Below are 20,055 nucleotides of genomic sequence, written 5' to 3'. Positions count from 1 at the left end.
TGACTAGGATTCTGGAAGTGTAGGAGCTGTACCAGCCAGACAGCTGGGGTGCCTGGCCTGTTTCCTACTGAGGAAACTAAGGGAATCCTGGGAAGTATTTGAGCACAGAGACTGAGGCTATCCTGTTCACTACCCATCACTGCTTCCTCAGAGCTCAGGACCCTTCATTACCAATGATTACATTTTATTCCCTCTCTCCTCTCTCTATCACCCATCAGCTCCTCCAGCCACATGCCCCGTCCATTCAACGCTGTCTTGTGTTCAGGTCTGCTTCACAGAGGCACAAAGTTCCACTGGTTCCAGTCACAGGACACAGAGATATTCTGCAGGTTGAAGTTCAGTTTTTGCATGATGTGATTGGCCCTATCTACATGAGAATACATGGGGAAGCCAAGTTTGTCTAGAGCCTGAACCTGGACATAGGTGAGGTAGGTGATGAGGCCCTGGGCCCGGTACTCAGGTATGGTGCCCGCCATCCGCAGCTCTCCTGTCTGGTCCATCAGGGCCCAGGATACAGGGGTCCCCTCAGGCCCCAGCAGGCAGAAGGTGGGGAAGGTCCGGATACAGCGCTCGATGAACCGCTGGCTCCTCTCATTGCCACCAAAATGCCAGAATTTATTCACCAAGGCAGCGTGGGTAGGATCCAGGGATGAGAGTTTCAACACCTTTTGATGGCTATTGGGAACAAGGGGAAAGAATAGCCCATAATATTGAAACTGTACACAAGCCTGTTTATCCCTCTCCTTTGAATTAAAAACCTTTTGCTTTAGTCTCCCAGGCCTCCCTTGAGTGTCAAAAGGCTAACAGAGTTAATGATTAGAAAATGTGAAGATCTAGAAACAGAAGAGCTCTTGGGCTGAGAAACTGGTAACAATTTAGACTGTAAATCTGCCACGTGGCAGAATCACTGAACTCACAATTCTCTACAAGATATTGTTAAGGACCTGACACACATTTCTAAGTTGTTCTTATAGGAAGCAGATCCCCACCAGATGAAAACTGCTGACCTCAAGAACATAGACCCTAGACTGGTTGAAACCAGAAGGTTGATGATGCTTGAAACTTCACCTTGATGCCAACCAATCCAAGAATTGTGCACAAGCTGACCACAACCCGGCAGCAACCTCCCTCACACTGACTTTAAAACCCCTTCCCTGAAAGCCATTGGGGAGTTCGAGTCCTTTGAGCATGAGCTGCCCATTCTCCTTGCTTGGTGCCCTGCAATAAATGCTGTACTTTCCTTCACCACAACCTGGTGTCAGTAGATTGGCTTTACTGCAAGTGGACCCAAGTTTGGCTCGGTAACAATATCACATGTACTGTGGAGTATTTTATTTGTCCCCTGCCCCAATTGTTCTGAGAGGGGAATAGGAGCATATTTAAGCATAAGTGCTCTGTAGCCAGGCTGTCTGGATTCATAATCTGACTCCTTGGGTGATTTGGGGCTGATTACTTCATTTCCCACTTCCTCTATTTCTTCATCTAATAAATAGGATGATAATCACACCTCCTTTATAGAATCATTGTGAGGCTTAAATGAGTCAATGGATGTAGGGGCTTAGAACAAGCACCTGGCAGATAATAACTCCTCTACAGAAATTAGCTGCAATTGTTTCATTTGGCCTCTGCTGCAACTTTCCAACCTAGATAGGGCAGGTGTTCTTATCCTTATTTTACACAGAAGGAAAAAGTTGCAGAGATATAAACAAGTGCCCCAAAGCAAATGCTAGCAAGCAGTGAAGCCAGAGATTAAAATGTTGATGTCCGAAGGTCCTTGGCTACCTTGTTGAACAAGTGGGGAGGCTGAAGTCCAGAAAGGGTCAGTGACATGAAGTGCAGACAGCCCCCAAGGCACAGAACACTGAATCTGATGGCATCTGCAGGCTGTAAAGGGGCTTTGGGAGGTGTCCTGGAAAGAGCCCACAAGGTGGAACTAGGAGATCTAGGCTCAAGCCCACTATGCCCTTAACAATCCATGTGACCTGAACAAGCTATTTCATCATCTGAGTCTGTTTTCTGTCAGGAAAATGGGGATAATATCTCCCATCCTGTTTATCCTACAGTGCAGACAAGGGGATCCAGAGAGATTCTTTGATACAAAGTGAATAAAACTCTCCCAGGAGTACAGACAGAAGGCCATGGGATTGGGCATCTTCAGCTCAAATTTCCACCATCAGTGTTCAGTCCTATTCAGTGTTAGACTGGACATCAATGGGGGAAAATCTATTATTTGTTGAAATTCTCTTTATTGGAAAAATTTTTTGTCAAGTGAATTTACTGAACACATTTATTAAATACCTACTATACACCAGGCACTGTTTTAGCTGTGGAAGATCTATCAGTGAACAAGACAGGGAAGGTACCTGCTCCCTCTCATGGGGTTTGCAACGTTGTTGGGGAGAGTTCAAACATCCAGTAGGTAAGACCGTTAACTAAATTACCTAATTTCAAATAATCATAATTGCTACAAAGAAACTAAAAGTGGGTCATGTGTGGAAAATAACTGGGAAGTGATTTTAGGTGGAGTGGTCTAGGCTGGACTCTCTGGAAGGTGACATTTGAGCAGTTCTGAACAGCAAAAGAAGTCATGTGTGTCAGGATTGGGTGGGGTGGGGGCAGAGGGAAAAGCTGACTAAAAGGCCTGAGCTTACAAACAACCCAATCAAAAAATGGGCAGAAGACCTAAATAGACATTTCTCCAAAGAAGACATACAGATGGCCAAGAAGCACACGAAAATCTGCTCACCATCACTAATTATTAGAGAAATGCAAATCAAAGCTACAATGAAGTATCACCTCACACTGGTTAGAATGGGCTTCATCAGAAAATCTACAAACAACAAATGCTGAAGAGGGTGTGGAGAAAAGGAAACCCTCTTGCATTGTTGGTGGGAATGTAAATTGATACAGCCACTATGGAGAACAGTATGCAGATTCCTTAAAAAACTAAAAATAAAATTACCACGTGACCCAGCAATCCCACTACTGGGCATATACCCAGAGAAAACCATAATTCAAAAAGACACACGCACCCCAATGTTCATTGCAGCACTATTTACAATAGCCAGGTCATGGAAGCAACCTAAATGCCCATCAACAGATGAATGGATAAAGAAGAAGTGGTACATATAGACAATGGAATATTACTCAGCCATAAAAAGGAACGAAGATGGGTCATTTGTAGAGATGTGGATGGACCTAGAGTCTGTCATACAGAGTGAAGTAAGTCAGAAAGAGAAAAACAAATATCGTACATTAATGCATATATATGGAATCTAGAAAAACGGTACAGATGAACCTGTTTGCAAGGCAGAAATAGAGACACTGATGTAGAGAACAAACATATGGACAGCAGTGGGGGAAAGGGGGATGGTGGGTGAGATGAAGTGGGAGATTGGGATTGACATATATACACTAATATATATAAGATAGATAACTAATAAGAACCTGCTGTATAAAAAATAAAATACAATTCAAAAAAAAAAAAAAGCCTGCGCTTACAATGATCGATGGCAGGAGGAAGACCAGTGTTGTTGGTGGCAGTAAGCAAGAGAGGAGATGAAGTCTAAAAAGTAGATGGGTGTTGGCTCTTACAGGGTCATGTTGGAGTTCCGAATTGTTTCCAAGTGAGATGGGAAGTACGCGAGTCTTTTAAGCAGGGGAAGAACATGGTCTAATGTGCATTTGTCTTAAAAAAAGATTCCTCTGGCTGCTTGGCAGAAAATGGATGGTTAGGAGACCAGCAAAAAGCAAAAAGCAAAAGCTAGAAGAGAAGGTAAGAGGTATAGTGGGTTGAATGGTGTGTCCACTCAAAAGGTGTGCCCACCCGGAACCGGAAAATGTGACCTTATTTAGGAAAAGCATCCTTGCAGGTGTAAATACATTAAGGATCCCAACATGAAATCATCCTGGATTATCTAGTGGGCCTTTAATCCAATAAAAAGTGTCCTTATAATAGACAGAAGAAAAGACACAAACACTCACAGAGAAGCCCATGTGAAGGCAAATTCAGAAATGAGAGTGATGAAGCTGAGACAGGCTGGGACCAGGAACCCTTTGCTGCAGTGCTACAATGCTTGCACCTGGACAAACTTCTCCTCGGGCAACAAAATACAAAGAAACTATAAGAAACTGGGCTTCCCTGGTGGCGCAGTGGTTGAGAGTCCGCCTGCCGATGCAGGGGACGCGGGTTCGTGCCCCGGTCCGGGAAGATCCCACATGCCGCGGAGCGGCTGGGCCCGTGAGCCATGGCCGCTGAGCCTGCGCGTCCGGAGCCTGTGCTCCGCAACGGGAGAGGCCACAACAGTGAGAGGCCCACGTACCGCAAAAACAAAAAAACAAAAAAACACAAAAAACCCCCCAAAACTATAAGAAACTAAAAGTAACTGTGTGCATGTGCAGTTGGGGCAAATTATGGACAAAGGGACAAAAAGACCAATAACGCCCAATTCCCACTTCTGAAGAGCCAGGATCAAAAACCAGGGTGTCGGGAGCAAAAGCTGGGTACTGCGCATGCCCCCTGCACACAACACCACCAAAGGGGTGGGCAAAACACCTAAGCCACCCCTCCGGCCCGACCTCTGGACACACCCCTACCTTCACCCTATATAAGGAGCCAGCTCCACCCCGTGCCTCAGCCAGCCAGCAAGCAAGGGAACCTGTTGTTTGTTCTGCCTGCTGCAGCAGGCTCCCAATAAAGCCTTACCTGAACTTCTTGTCTGGCCTCTAATCAGTTTCTATTGATTGGGGAAGGCCAAGAACCCTGGTTGGTATCAAAGCCACAAGCCAAAGAATGCCTAGAGCCACCAGAATCTGAAAGAGGCGAGGAAGGATTCCCTCCTAGAGGCTTTGAAGGGAACAGAGGCTCGCCAACCCATGGACTTGGGACTTCTGACCTCCAGAACTGTGAGAATAAATTTCTGCTGTTTTAAGCCACCCCAGTTTGTTGTGCTTTTTCGCAACTGTCCTAGAATGCGCTGGCTAATTCGTGGTGACAGATATGAGGCTTCTTTCTTTTTTGTTTTGTTTTGTTTTTGTTTTTTGCCGCACCACGCAGCCTGCGGGCGGGATCTTAATTAGTTCCCAGACCAGAGGGATTGAACCCCTGCCCTCGGCGGGCGGTGAAAGTGCAGAGTCCTAACCACTGGACCACCAGGGAATTCCCCAGAGCAACGTCTTTCAGACTTACATGGACTTGTATTTATCACCATTGGGTGATACGTTTTTTGCATCCAGCAAGGAAGTAGCCAGTTTCTTTGCTGTCTCAGAGACCATATAGAGAAAGCACTGTGTTCGCGTCACCTTGCCCAATTTAATAGCCGCAAGATTTTCTATCACATCATCCAGGCTGGACTGTGAACCTAGATGGAGGAAATGAATTATATGAGATATCACTGTTCCTTTAAGTGTCAGGAAAAAGCTGTCCAACGGCTGCAAAGTTTGCAGGTTTCGAATTATTAAAACTCGTGTTCCATCATGAAAAGACTTCTACGGGATAATGGCAAATCACTCTCATATTTAAAAATAATTCAAAATTGGGATAATATTACAATTCCTGAATATGACCATCAAAGGAGATGAGGTATAAAGATAATAACCAAAATTGATTGAAAAATTCTATGCACTCAGTGCAGTAGATTTTGCTGCTACGGTGGTCTGAGTTTGTTCCTCTTAACTCTCTTGATTTTTTTCTCCTTAACTGACTTATGGGATTGACCATGAAACTTGCTTTGGCCAATAGAAAAATAGCAGACATGAATCAGTAAAAAGCTTGAAAAGTGACTATGCATGGAGGTTTGCCTTTTCTCTCTGCTCTTGAGAACCTGTGACTTCTATACACCCCCCAAGCCACTTCATCAGTACAGTCAGTAGCCAGCACATCATTGAAAACCCCCAGCTGACTGCAGCTACATGGGTGAATCTAGGAGAGACCAGCAGAAGAATCACCCAGCTGAGTCTAGTCCAAATTGCTGACCCACAGAATCGCGAGCTAATAAATGATTGTGGTTTGCAGTCACTATTTGGGGATGGTTTGAAAACCTAACTGATAAAATCAGGCATAGTGCTAAGCACTTCTCATTCAAGATCTTATTCAGTCTTTAAATGGCTTATGTTTTGGGTACTATTCTAATCCTCATTTTTATATATAAGGAAACTGATCCACAGAGAGGTTTTTCCTTGCCTTAGATCACATAACTACTAACAGGCCCAACAAGGTCACAATTTTAGGTAGTCTGACTCCAGAGAATACTTTTTTTTTTTCTTCTGGCCGCACAATAGCTTGGGAGATTTTTGTTGCGGAATCTTAGTTCCCCGACCAGGGATCGAACCTGGGCCGGGCCTCTGGCAGTGAGAGCACAGAGTCCTAACCACTGGACCGCCAGGGATTTCCCAAATACATTCTTAACTACTAAATTCCTCCTTCGTAAATAAGACAATGATAAAACGGAGAAGAGACAGAAGGAAAGCTCTGCTCCCATATTCAAGCTCTCTAATAGATCCTGGAATAAACCACGAATCCTTAGCTATGAAGAAATTATGTTATTCATGATTTCCTATGTAAACCCCACGTACTGCAGTCTTCAAGTTCTAATTCACTATTGTTGGAGGAGGTCATCAAGAAGACGTGCTACCTGTTGACTCATGAGCTGGACCCAGGCAATTGGAGGTTCCCCACTCCCTCCCCTCCTTGTAATGTGCTTCCCACTTGCCTTCCAGCTCCCAGAAGCTGCTCCAAGGACACAGCCTTGAGATTGAAATGTGGTGTTGAGATATCTGGATTGGGTACATGACTGAACCCAGTTAAGGCCACTATATAAATGTTTAAGATTTTGGCAGGTGGGTGAAGTGATATACTCATCCTGCAGTCTCCTGCAGGAGACAAGCCTGGAAGTTCCCCTGCCTATTAAACTTGCCACCTACCAATCGGAAGTGGTTCGCCCCTTTCTTAGGTCTCTCCTTGCCATACATGTATAGAGGGGCTGGTTTCAGATTTCACCTGGGAAGCTCCCAAGTAAGTTTGTGAACTAACAACTATGGAGGTAGTGGCGGCAGCTGAGAGAAAGAATGGACAGCAGGCTGAGTGTCTAGGACTTGGAGTAAAGACGTAGAGGATGTAGGGCTGTAATTCAAAACGAAAAGTGACACTACAGATACAGACATGGGAGATCTCAGCAGCCAGCACGCATCCCAGGTCCCTTACTTTGAATCTGCAAATGTTGCTTCCAGTTGATGACTTCTGGCAAACCAAGGAATTCCTGACATTTCTTAGGGTCCTTGGAGTAGACTTGGTAAGTATTGGTGTAGTGATCAAGGTCATCTGTCATCTCCTGTTTGGGTTGGGAAAAGTAGAATCAACCAAAATGCTTGTATTTAGTGATTGCCATATTCGTTTTCAGGGTTCCATTATCTTATGACACTTTTAAATACTAAAAGATTAGCTTTTTCGTTGTACTGATTTTATTGAAGGATTATTTACATTATGAGGTCAAGTCAAGGACTCCCTGATTCAATTAACAATGAAAAATGTCCTGAACAAAACTACTCCTAACTCAGTTATTGCTTTAAATTTTCAAACCAAGCAAAAATGATCCATTTAAAATTATTTTTCTACCCCCTCCATAAAACTCATTAAGAAGCTTGAAAAGGGGGCTTCCCTGGTGGCGCAGTGGTTGGGAGTCCGCCTGCCGATGCAGGGGACACGGGTTTGTGCCCAATTCTGGGAAGGTCTCACATGCCGCGGAGCAGCTAGGCCCGTGAGCCATGGCCGCTGAGCCTGCGCGTCCGGAGCCTGTGCTCCGCAACGGGAGAGGCCACAACAGAGAGAGGCCCGCGTACCGCAAAAAAAAAAAAAAAAAAAAAAGCTTGAAAAGTGACTGAGACTGAGGCTTGCTGTCTCTTTCTGCTCTTGAGAACGCTGTGCCTTCTATATGTCACTGAATCCACTTCCATCAGCATAGTCAATAGCCAGCAAAAACCAAGCTAGCATCCACTTGGGACTGTGATTAATCTAGTCCTACCAGCTCATGTAAAATGATCATTGAGAAGCGAAATCCCTGGCCAAAAGAATAAACCTTGCTTTAGTGCAAAGATTTTTAGAACATGTGGTCTATGAACATGTCTTTATTAAAACCGATACAGTTAACAGGTTAGACAATTCTCCTATAAATTATGAGACCAAGAAAAAGATGAAGTGGCTTCACTTTCTTTAAAAAAGATCATACCATTGTTAAACAGAAACAATTCCACCAACAATTAAACAACATACTCATTTAGAAAACCATAATTCCAAAAGAGTCACGTAGCACAATGTTCACTGCAGCACTATGTACAATAGCCAGGACATGGAAGCAACCTAAGTGTCCATTGACAGATGAATGGATGAAGAAGATGTGGTATGTATATACAATGGAATATTACTCAGCCATGAAAAGGAACAAATTGAGTTAATTGTGGTGAGGTGGGTGGACCTAGAGTCTGTCATACAGAGTGAAGTAAGTCAGAAAGAGGAAAACAAATACCACATACATATGGAATCTAAATAAATAATGGTTCTAAAGAACCTAGGGGCAGGACAGGAATAAAGACGCAGATGTAGAGAATGGTCTTGAGGACACGGGAAGGGGGAAGGGTAAGCTGGGACGAAGTGAGAGAGTGGCATGGACTTATATATACAACCAAATGTGAAATAGGTAGCTAGTGGGAAGCAGCCACATAGCACAGGGAGATCAGCTTGGTGCTTTGTGACCACCTAGAGGGGTGGGATAGGGAGGGTGGGAGGGAGACGCAAGAGGGAGGAGATATGGGGATATATGTGTATGTATAGCTGATTCACTTTGTTGTAGAGCACACCACTGTGAAGCAATTATACTCCAATAAAGATGTTAAAAAAATAATAAAAATGTGATTAGAAAAAAAACCATACTCATTTAAATATATCTAGCAAAATTATTAACACTGATATGGGATTATTTGAGGATGAAGGAATAGATAAGAGGAAAAAATTGCTTCAGCTAGTGAAGAGTCAGAAAGCTTTTTGTCCTATAATATCTGGAAAGTATTAAACAAAAATACACTTCTTACTCAGCAAGGATACTCCTGATCAAACTATTTTTAAGAGCGATGTCATCAAAATGTCAGTGTAGAAGGACCCCAGCCTCTGTCCCTCACAAAGATCAATAATTAGACAGCTACTCATGTACAGCAACAGCTCTGGGAGAGCTCTGGAGTCCACTTAAGGAGCTTCAGCAACACAGTAGAACAAAAAACCTGAGACTAACTACACAAAAATAGAAGAAAGACAGCCTTATTTTGCCTGCATCATCCCATCCACCAAGCCAGTATTGCTCAGTGATGACAGGGAAATCCTTATCTAGAAAGAGCTCCCTCTCACCAAGAAAGGAAGACCAGCTGCCCAGCCTTTTAGGGCACCACACAAAGGTCCCTCTTCTGTTTCATCCCACCCATACTGGCAAAACTGAGATGTGTAGAGATGGTTAGGAACAAGGAAGAAAAGCAGGGTTACCAACAGTAGCCATGTAGTGGGAGTGATTCACAGTTCACCCTGACCTGCTCTGCAGAAAACTCAATAGCTTTCGCCCCTAAAGAAACCAATAGTCAGTATTGGACCCCCTGCAGATTTCATTAAGTTTTGCCCCATAGGTATTCACATTCTCTGATACCAGCCACCTGAGCCCCTCTTTTCTCCCTTCCCCCATCAGGGAACTGCACCAGCAGTCAGCAGTCAGCTCTGCAGCTGCATGAGCGCAAGACACCAGCCTGGACCCCTGCAGCTGACAGCCACCACCTAGCACATGTGGTGTGCTAGCCCTTCCAGCTGTATACTTGCATGCCACTGCCTGATGACTGTCACTAGCCTCTACTGCCATTTGCACACTGAGAAGGAGACTGTGCAGTCTCAGGAGAGCACATCGATAGCTAGGTCCCCACAGCTGTTTGTGGGCCTGAATCAGGTCCTGTCTTCTGTAACTGGCCTGCACCACTGCAGTAACCTGCAGCTGGCCCCTCCTGCTGTCCACCTGCATGCCCCCAGTCCAGCCCCCATCACCAGTCTCCACTGCTGTGCACTCATGGCACGACTCAGCAATCATTGGAGTGCATGCTAACACCTAGGGCCCCCACAGCTACCAGTGGACCTGTAGTTGGTCCTGGCCCTTGCTACCTGCCCTGGCCTCCACCACTATGTGTGTGTGTGCAAATGGCCCCTGCCACTACACAGGAGCCTGAAGCTGGCCCCTACAGCTGTGTATGTGCACACCACTGGCTCCAGCCACTACCACTACCTGCCCTGGCCCATAGCCACTGCACTAGGAGGCACCACTGAGAACCCCAACAGCCTGGCAGCCACTTTGGACCCACTGCAATGCTCACCAAGGATCACACAGTTGTCAATGTGGATCCCAGTAGCCTGAGTCGAAAAGACATCACGCACACCCCCAAACAAGTGTCACTACATGCCCTTGCACTTGGTGCACTGCACCACTAGACTTGGGGTCACAGCACATCCCAGAATGCCTCTCCCCACAGGTAGAATTGTCCCTTACCAAGGTCAGTCCACAGAGTATGGAAGAGGTGACTGTTTCTTCAAAAGTTCAGGCACCTATGCGAGGATACAGGGATCATAAAGAATCAGGGAAACATGAAACCACCAGAAGAATACAGTAAACCCCCAGTATCTGGCGCCAAAGAAATGGATATCCAGGAATTTCCTAATAAAGAGTTCAAAATAATTTTTCAAAAGATGCTCAGAGAGCCATAAGAGAACACAGATAACAATTTAACAATATCATGGACAACAATACAAGAACAAGATGAGAAGTTCAGAGATGGAAAACATAAAAAAAAACTAAACAAAAAGTTTGGAGGTGAAGAATACTGTGACTGCACTGAAGAATTCAATAGAGAGCTCCAACAGCAAACTAAACCAAACAGAAGAAAGAATGTGAGCTCAAAGTCAGACCAATTGAAATTATCTAATTAGCAGAGCAAAAAGAAAAATAATAAAACACAGTGAGGAAATCCTACATGGTCTATGGGATACTATCAAAAGAACCAATTTGTGAATTATTAAACTTCCAAAAGGCTTCCCTGGTGGCGCAGTGGTTGGGAGTCTGCCTGCCGATGCAGGGGATGCGGGTTCGTGCTCCGGTCCAGGAGGATCCCGCGTGCCGTGGAGTGGCTCAGCCCGTGAGCCATGGCCGCTGGGCCTGCGCGTCCGGAGCCTGTGCTCCACAACAGGAGAGGCCACAGCAGTGAGAAGCCCGCGTACCACAAAAAAACAAAGCAAAACAAAAAACCCCCCCAAAACTTCCAAGGGGGAAGAAAGTTTATTTAAAGAAATAATGGCTGAGAACTTCCCAAATCTTGAGAGAAATTTGGATATACAAGTTTATGAAGCTTGTAGGTCACCAGTCAACTTAAAGAGAACCTCTCTTAGATGCATTATAATAAAACTGTCAAACCCCCCCAAAAAGGCTATCAGCAGATTTCTCAGAGACCTTGCAAGCCATGAGAAGATGGGGGCAATATATTCAAAGTGCTGAAAGAAATAAACTGCCAACCAAAAATACTTTATCCAGCAAAGTTCTTCAGAAAAGATAGCAAGATATCATTTTTAATATCTTGCTATCACTATTTGTTTGTGATATTTGTTTTTTTATATTGGACATCTATTAACAAATTATTGTAGCTATAGATATATTAATATTTTGTCCTTTAATCTTTATACTAGAGTTAAGTGGCTAAAAACCAAAATATTACTATATGAGAGTATTCTGAATCTGACTATATGCTTACTTTTACCAGTATGCTGTATATTTTCATATGTTTTTATGTTACTAATTAGCATCCTTTCAGCTTGAAGAACTCCTTTTAGCTTTTCTATTTTTTTTTTTTAAGAAAGAATTGGAACAGTTTTTTCGATGTTTCACTAACTTTCATGAACAAACAAAAACTGAGGAAGTTCATCACCAAAAGCCCTGCCTTATAAGAAATACTGAAAGTGGAACAGTTCTCAGAGCTTTCTGAGATGCTCTTCTCAGGTTATTATCCTCAAATTTGGCTCGAATAAAATGTTCCGATTCCTTCTTAAAAAAAAAAAAAAGAAACGCTAAAAGGAGTTCTTCATGCTGAAAGGAAAGGATGCTAATTAGTAACATAAAAACATATGAAAATATACAGCATACTGGTAAAAGTAAGCATATAGTCAGATTCAGAATATTATCATATAGTAATGTTATGGTTTTTAGGCACTTAACTCTAGTATAAAGATTAAAGGACAAAATATTAAAATATCTATAGCTACAATAATTTGTTAATGGTTGTCCAATATAAAAAATATATAAATAGTGACATTTAAAAAACATAAAATGGAGGGAGCAAAAGGATAGATTTTTTGTATGCAATCAAAGTTAAATTGTTATTAGAGTAAAATAGACTGTTACATTTATAATATGTTTTACATAAGCCTCATGGTATCACAAAGCAAAAACCTACAGTAGATTTACAAAAGATAAGAGAAAAGAATCAAAGTTTACTGCCACAGAAAAACATCAGTTCACAAAGGAAAGTTGCAAGAGGAAGAAAGGAACAAGAGGACTACAAAACAGCAGAAAACAATAGGATGGCATTAATAAGTTCTTACCTCTCAATAAGTACTCTAAGTGTAAATGGATTCAATTCTCCAATCAAAATATATAGAGTAGCTAGATGGATTTAAAAAGAAAAGATCAACTCTATGTTGCCTATGAGACTTTAAGCTTTAAGGAAACACATAGGCTCAAAGTGAAGGGATGAAAACGGCATACCATACAAATGGAAACCAAAAGAGAGCAGGAATAGCTATATTTGTATCAGACAATATAGACTTTAAGCCAAGAATGATAACAAGAGAAAAAAGAAGGCTATTACAGAACTTTGATGAAAGAAACTGAAGAAGACATAAACAAATGGAAAGATATAACTTTGGATTTATGGTTAATGAATTGGTTAAGGTTTCATGGATTGAAAGAATTAATTTTGTTAAAATAATCATATTACCCAAAGCCATCTGTAGATTCAATGCAACCTCTATCAAAATTCCAATAGCATTTTCACAGAAATAGAAAAAAAATCCTAAAACTTATATGGAACCACAGAAGATTGACTAGACAAAGCAATCCTGAGAAATAAGAACAAATCTGGAAGCTTCATACTTTCTGATTTCAAACTATACTACAAAGCTGTAGAAATCAAAACAGTGAGGTATTGGCATGAAAATAGACACATAGACAAACGGAATGAAATTGGGAGCCCAGAAATAAGCTCTTGCATATATGATCAACTAATATTTGACAAGGGAGCCAAGAACACTCAATCAGGAAAGAATAGTCTCTTTAATAAATGGTATTGGGAAAGCTTAATAAGCACGTGCAGAAGAACGAATCTTACACCACTCAAAAAATTAACTCAAAATGGACTGAAGCCTTAAAGATAAGTACTGAAATTGTAAAAACCTAGAAGAAAATATAGAGATAAAGCTCCTTGACATTGGTCTTGACAATGATGTTTTGGATATGACACCAAAAGCACAAGTAAAGAAGGCAAAAAATCAACAATTGGGACTACATCAAACTAAAAAGCTTCTGCACAGCAAAAGGAAAAATCAACAAAATGAAGAGGCACCTATCAAGTGGGAGAAAATACTTTCAAATCACATATCAGATAAGGGGCTAGTACCCCAAAACATATTTTAAAAACGCATACAATATAATATAAAAAACCCCAAACAATCCCATTAAAAATGGGCAGAGGAACTGACATACAAATGGCCAACAGATACATGAAAAAGTACTTTACATCACTAATTATCAGGTAAATGCAAATCAAGACCACATGCATACCAGAATGGTTATCATCAGAAGGACAAGAGATAGCAAGTACTGGGGAAGCTCTGGAGAAAAGGGAACCCTGTGCACTGTTGGTGGGAATGTAAATTGGTGTAGCCACTATGTAAACAGTACGGAGGTTCCTCCAAAAATTAAAAGTAGAACTGTCATATGAATCAGGAATCCCATTCTGGTTATATAGCCAAAGCAAATGAAAACAGGATCTCAAAGAGATACCTGCACTCCATGTTCATTGCTAGATTAATCACAATAGCCAAAATATGGGGGAAAAAATGAATGGATAAAGAAAATGTGGCATATCTTTACAATGGAATTTCAGTCAGCCACAAGAAAGAAGTAAATCCTGCCATTTGTGACAACATGGATAGACCCTGTAGGCATTATGCTAAGTGAAATAAGTCAGACAGAGGAAGACAAATACTGTATGATCTTTTTGATGTGTGGAATCTTAAAAAGCTGAATCATAGAAACAGAGAGTTGGATGGTAGTTACTAGAGGCTGGGGAGGCCTAGGTGGGGGAAATGCGGAGATATCAAAGGGTACAAACTTCTAGTTTATTGTACCAGATAAATAAATTCTGAGGATCTAATATACAGTATGGGGATTATAGTTAACAAGGCTGTATTATATACAGTTGACCCTTGAACAATGCAGGGGTTATGGACCCCAACTCTCCATGCAACTGAAAATCCACATATAGCTTTACAGTCAGCCCTTGTATCTGCTGATCTGCATCCACAGATTCAACCATCCTCAGATGGTGTCATACTGTAGCATGTAATTATTGAAAAAGATCCGCATATAAGTGGACTTGTGCAGTTCAAGCCCATGTTGTTCAAGGGTCAACTGTACTTGAAAGTCTCTAAGAAAGTAGATCTTGAATGTTTTCACCAAAAAAAAAGAAATGGTAATTATGTGACCTGATGGAGTGTTAGCTAAAGCTATGGTGGGAATCATTTAATGATATATGTGTATCAAATCTACACATTGTACATTTTATACTTACAAAATCTTATATGTCAATACTCGCTCATAAAGCTGGACAAATCTTATTTTTAAGACTGTATTTTTGAAAGTAGCTCAGGTTTCTACCAATAATTAAAAGTCTTCATTTTCAGATTATTTAATTTGGTTATTTTGAATAATATTTCTTACCAATTTCACTTCTATATAAGTTCTATAAAATACATTTACATTAAAATTTTAGATTTTTACTTGATATTTTAAAATATCATTATATGTTTTATTTTTGAAATGTATTAACTATTCAATTTCACTAATTAAAAAATTATCATACAGTATGTAAACAATTCCAACTATGTCATTTGCTCCTCAGTTTTCCTTAGTTCACTCTGTTATTTCAGACCTTATGCCTTGCAACTACTATTTTCTCTGCTTTGAGGGCAGTCCTTCCCTGCCACCATGTAAAAAATCGTATTTGCCTTCAACATCCAGTTTTGGTAAAATTTCTAAGAAGCATTTCTGATCCTCTCCCTGCAACCTCTACCACATATAGTCTTTTTCCTGCCCTGTTTTATTTGCTTTATTGATGACAGTAGGTTATAACACCCTGCAGCATCTCAATGGGAAGACAGTATCACAATGAGAAGTTTTGAGTTAGCATGAATGAGTTGGTGTGGTTTCAAAACTGGTGTTTTTAAAAGGTAGGAAATACTTTTTTCCCCTTGGGTTAAGGGTTTAAAATGGGTTTCATTTATTACAATGCAGAATTCTAGCCTGGGAAATGCTACTTTGATACCTTTAACAAAAGTGACCATCTACAGAATCCTACATTACCACAACCTCCCACTGGTTGCCTCTATTCCCACAAACTGGGTGCAAGAAATGACAAAGTGTGTTTGGTCTTAAGCAGCAGCAGAATGCTATCTGTGTTTTGATCCTGCCTGCTTCACATGACGCTGTAATTTACCTGTGGATTTATCTATAATCTCCTCCAGGCTGTGGGCTTTTTGAGGACAAGGACTTGTTAACCAACACCTCGATTCACTTCTATAATCCCAGGGTCTACCACATTGCCAGGTGCATGGTAAACACATAGCAAATACGAACATACACGCATATTCATTCCACATCTGGCACCTTACCTGCTCCTGAGGGCGGATAACCACTGTATTAAAATCAGGCCACCTGTCCACCAGGGCCTGTAGCTTGAAAGGGTTTCCCTGGTTCATGTGGAAGGTGGTCCCATAAACCTGCAGTATCCGGACAAAGTGAGAGGGTCAGCTTATTAGGAAGGGATGGCAAAGTGCCTCGTTTGATCAGGACAAGGTTTATTTCTATGAAATAATGAAAGTTTTTGATTGGAAGGCACCTAATAAGAATTTCTGCAGACCGTTTTTTAGGTTCTAATTTTTGCCCCAATAAATATATCTTTAAAAAATACTTATATAGGGCTTCCCTGGTGGCGCAGTGGTTGAGGGTCCGCCTGCCGATGCAGGGGACACGGGTTCGTTCCCCGGTCCGGGAGGATCCAGCATGCCGCGGAGCAGCTGGGCCCGTAAGCCATGGCCGCTGAGCCTGTGCGTCCGGAGCCTGTGCTCCGCAATGGGAGAGGCCACAACAGTGAGAAGCCCGCGTACCGGAAAAAAAAAAAAAAATCAGACCAATGAAACTTATGAATAAAGAGTTATGAACTCTTTATTATGAACTCTCCCATTGTACAATTTAATAAAATCTTTAATAAATTTCCTTCTATTCATGTACACACACAACAAACTTCACAAAAAATGAAAAATATCAGATACACTCCACTCCAGGTGTTTCCAACTTTTCAGTGTAAACAATGACCCTTCAAAGAATATCTTTTTGCAGAAATCTTTGCATATGTACCTGATATTTGCTTAGGGAAGGTTTTTAGAAGGGAGATTGCTGGGCCTAAATTTATCTACAGGTTTAAGGCTTTTTAACATATATTTTAAAATTATCCTCTGGTAAGGGTAAATATTTCCTACCAATAAGTGAAGGCTATAGTAATTAAAGGTCAGGGACAATTGTCTCTTTGGTCCTTTTATAGCAAATAAAAATAAAGCCAGATAGTCTACCCATAGAAGAATGCTTACCTTTCTCTTCCCCAGAGTAAAAGGATGGTTTACAAACGGTTAAGATTGAGGAAGGTGAATAGATTCAACTCACCCCAAATTATGCCAGGTCTTTCAAAGCATTAGCCTCACATAAGATGCATCCACAACTCACCCCACTGTAAATTTATGGTCTGATCTGTAATAACAGTGGCTAATATTTGCATAGCTTCTCTGTGTGCAAGGCACAGTTCCACCTGTTCAACATAAAGTCTTCTCATCCTGACAATAACCCCAAGAGGTTAGAGCTCTCATTACTCCCTTCTTTTTTTTTTTTTGGCTACGTGGCTTGTGGGATCTTAGTTCCCCCACCAGGGATCGAACCCAGGCCCTGGGCAGTGAAAGCACCAAGTCCTAACCGTGGGTCACCAGGGAAGTCCCTCATTACTCCCTTTTTGTATGAGAAAACGAAAGCATGTAAAAGTTAAGTGATGTGGTGTCGACATATAGCTTGATGGTGGAAGAGGCAGGCACAGACCCAGGCAGGCTGGATGCTGAGTCTGCCCTTTTAGCCACAGAACCAATGCGATGTCACTGTCATCAACCTAACTCCCATGGTAGGATTAGGGTGCACGTTCTTGACAAAACTAATAATAGAAATCGAAATATGTAACTTTATCGACCAATGTCCAAGGCATTATGCCCAGTGGATGAGCATAATGGTTAGTACTTGGCTTCAAGGGTTAACCTGCCTGGAATAAAACCCTGGCTACTTACAGTGTGAACTTGGTAAAGTGCAGAGACCCAGTGTCTCTGTGCCGGTAGAATACCACAACCAGGGTTTTGACATTGATACGGTCAAGATGTGGAACAGTTTCATCATCACGAGGATCACTCGTATTGCTCTTTAGAGTCACAGCCATTACCCTCCACTGCTCACGTCCTCCTTCACCTCCAGCAGCCATCAATCTCTTCTCCATTTCTATAATTTTGTTATTTCAAGAATTTTATATAAATGGACTCATGTAGCATGTAACCCTTTGGGATTGGCTTTTTTTTTTAACTCAGCATAATTTTCTGGAGCTTCGTCCAGATTGTTGCAAGTATCAATAGGTCATTTCTTCTTTGTCACTTAGTAGCATCCCATAGTATGGATGTACCACCGTTCATTTAGCCATTCGCCTATGGAAGGACATCTGAGTTGTTTTCAGCTTTTGACTATTATGGATAAGGTTGTTATAGACATTCACGTACATAGTTTTGTGTGAAAATAAACTTGTATTTGTCTGGGGCAAATGCGCAGGATTGTAATTGCTGGTTGTGTGCTGGTTGCAAGATTAGTTAGAAACTTACAGATTGCTTTTCAAGAGTGGCTGTACCGTCTCACATTCCCACCAACAATACATGAGAGATCCAGTTTCTCCTCATTCTTAACAGCATCTGAAGTGGAGGGCCTATTTTGCTCAGAGCACGCAGGTAGGCTCAGGTGAGTTGAAATTGGGTAAATGGATTATATTTCTGGCCTCAACAGTAACCAGTTGGGCAAGTTATTTAAGTTTCCTTGGTCAGATGCATCATCTACAACATAAGGAGAAGAGTGACACCCTCCTCATGTGGGGGTTTTGAAGTTTATATGAGTTCACAGATAAAGCCCAGTGGCTGGGATGAGGTAAGGGCTATAAGTGCTTTCTATTGCCACTAATGAACTGCACTGGCGTTGTTCTGAACTTGAGGTCCCCATTGGTGCTGGTGCTGGGCAGTGGTTGCATGTGACTTAAGATTCTATCTTTAGGTGTAAAAGGAGCTTTTAAAAAGCAGTTTAGGGACTTCCCTGGCGGTCCAGTGGTTAGGACTCCACGCTTTCACCGCCAAGGGCTTGAGTTCAATCCTGGGTCGGGGAACTAAGATTCCACAACATGCATGGCCAAAAAATAAACAATGAAAGAAAAGCATTTTACTCGTTTCATCAATCCTCTGAATGTTAAAAATGAAAATATAAATAAAATGTGCATAAATCCAGCCACTTTGTAACAAATATTGCTGCAATAAAATAATGAAAAGTATATAATTATTTCTAGGTCCCCTCCATGGATAGTGAACAATCTTTTGGATTTCAAAGAAATAGGAGTTGACCTATTAAATGTTCCAAGAAGGTACATGGTGGTTAACCTTGCCTTGGGCACAAATGTTTAAAAATTAGTATGTACTTAGATCAACCTTTTAAAGAGAAGTCAAGGAAATGTTTTTGAGTCTGCAGAGAGCGGTTTTTTTTGCCACTTAAAAGTATCAGACAAGTCATATTACTGAGACCTGTTTCCTCTGCTGGGACGTGAGTATAATAGACCTCCCTTGCCAAGAGGTGCTGTGAACTATGTGAGATGCAGCATGAGTGAGTTCCTGCCACAGAATGGGTGCTCAGTAAAAGCTCATTCTCTTTCTCACCTCTATTACAAGAAGACGTAACCGTTTGGTTCCCTAAGAATGTCCCATGCTCACCTTTAAGGACTCAGGGAGGCTCTTCCTTAAGTATTTTTCTAGCATCTGCAGCATCTGTGGACCCTGTAAGTGGAGCATCTTGGCAGGTACCTTAGCCTAGAGAGAAGACCAAGAAACAGCCAGGAATGAGAAGATACTGAACCAATAGAAATAGATTGGCACATATTTACCTGAACCTTAGAAGATAAGAGGTGAGATAAATTTGCCTAGAAAACTGCTTTGGGAGAGGGGGAGAAAGTATAGTCACCATAGATTTCTAGCCTTACTATGAAGGACAGGAGTTTAGAAGGGCATCATAAGAGTCCTGAAGGGGCCACCTCATAGAAGACACAAAGAAACAAGCACTGAAGATTCTATCCTAATATCTACGTCCAAGCCCTTCTTCAGTGCCTTTTATTGGTGTCACTGTCATTGAAGTCCTCACCAACTCCAAGGAAGGATGAGACGGGCAGAAAGCACAGGGTTCTCTTTCTGATAATGTTCGCTTCACTTTCTTATACTACCCTGAATTTCAGTCATTAAAGACACATATATTTTAACAAACATATTCGTTTTTTTTAAATTGAAGTCTAGTTGATTTACAATGTTGTGTTAATTTCTGCTGTACAGCAAAGTGA

General features: G+C 41.7%; 1 protein-coding gene across 1 annotated transcript; it reads right to left on the bottom strand.

The window, feature by feature from the left end:
• Positions 1–272: 272 nt before the first annotated feature.
• On the bottom strand, positions 273–19,528 carry LOC103085242 (glycine N-acyltransferase-like). Its single transcript, XM_007455684.1, has 5 exons — positions 19,439–19,528; positions 16,010–16,117; positions 7,202–7,328; positions 5,189–5,360; positions 273–675 (listed from the first exon to the last, which is right to left on the bottom strand). The coding sequence occupies exons 1-5, from the start codon at positions 19,514–19,516 to the stop codon at positions 273–275; spliced, it is 888 nt and encodes a 295-aa protein (XP_007455746.1). The 5' UTR covers positions 19,517–19,528.
• Positions 19,529–20,055: the final 527 nt, after the last annotated feature.

The sequence above is a fragment of the Lipotes vexillifer genome, unplaced genomic scaffold, assembly GCF_000442215.2.
Source record: "Lipotes vexillifer unplaced genomic scaffold, Lipotes_vexillifer_v1.1 scaffold977, whole genome shotgun sequence".
NCBI lineage: Eukaryota > Metazoa > Chordata > Mammalia > Artiodactyla > Lipotidae > Lipotes > Lipotes vexillifer.
The sequence above is the reverse complement of the archived record's forward strand: the minus strand, read 5'-3'. Positions and strand labels throughout refer to the sequence as shown.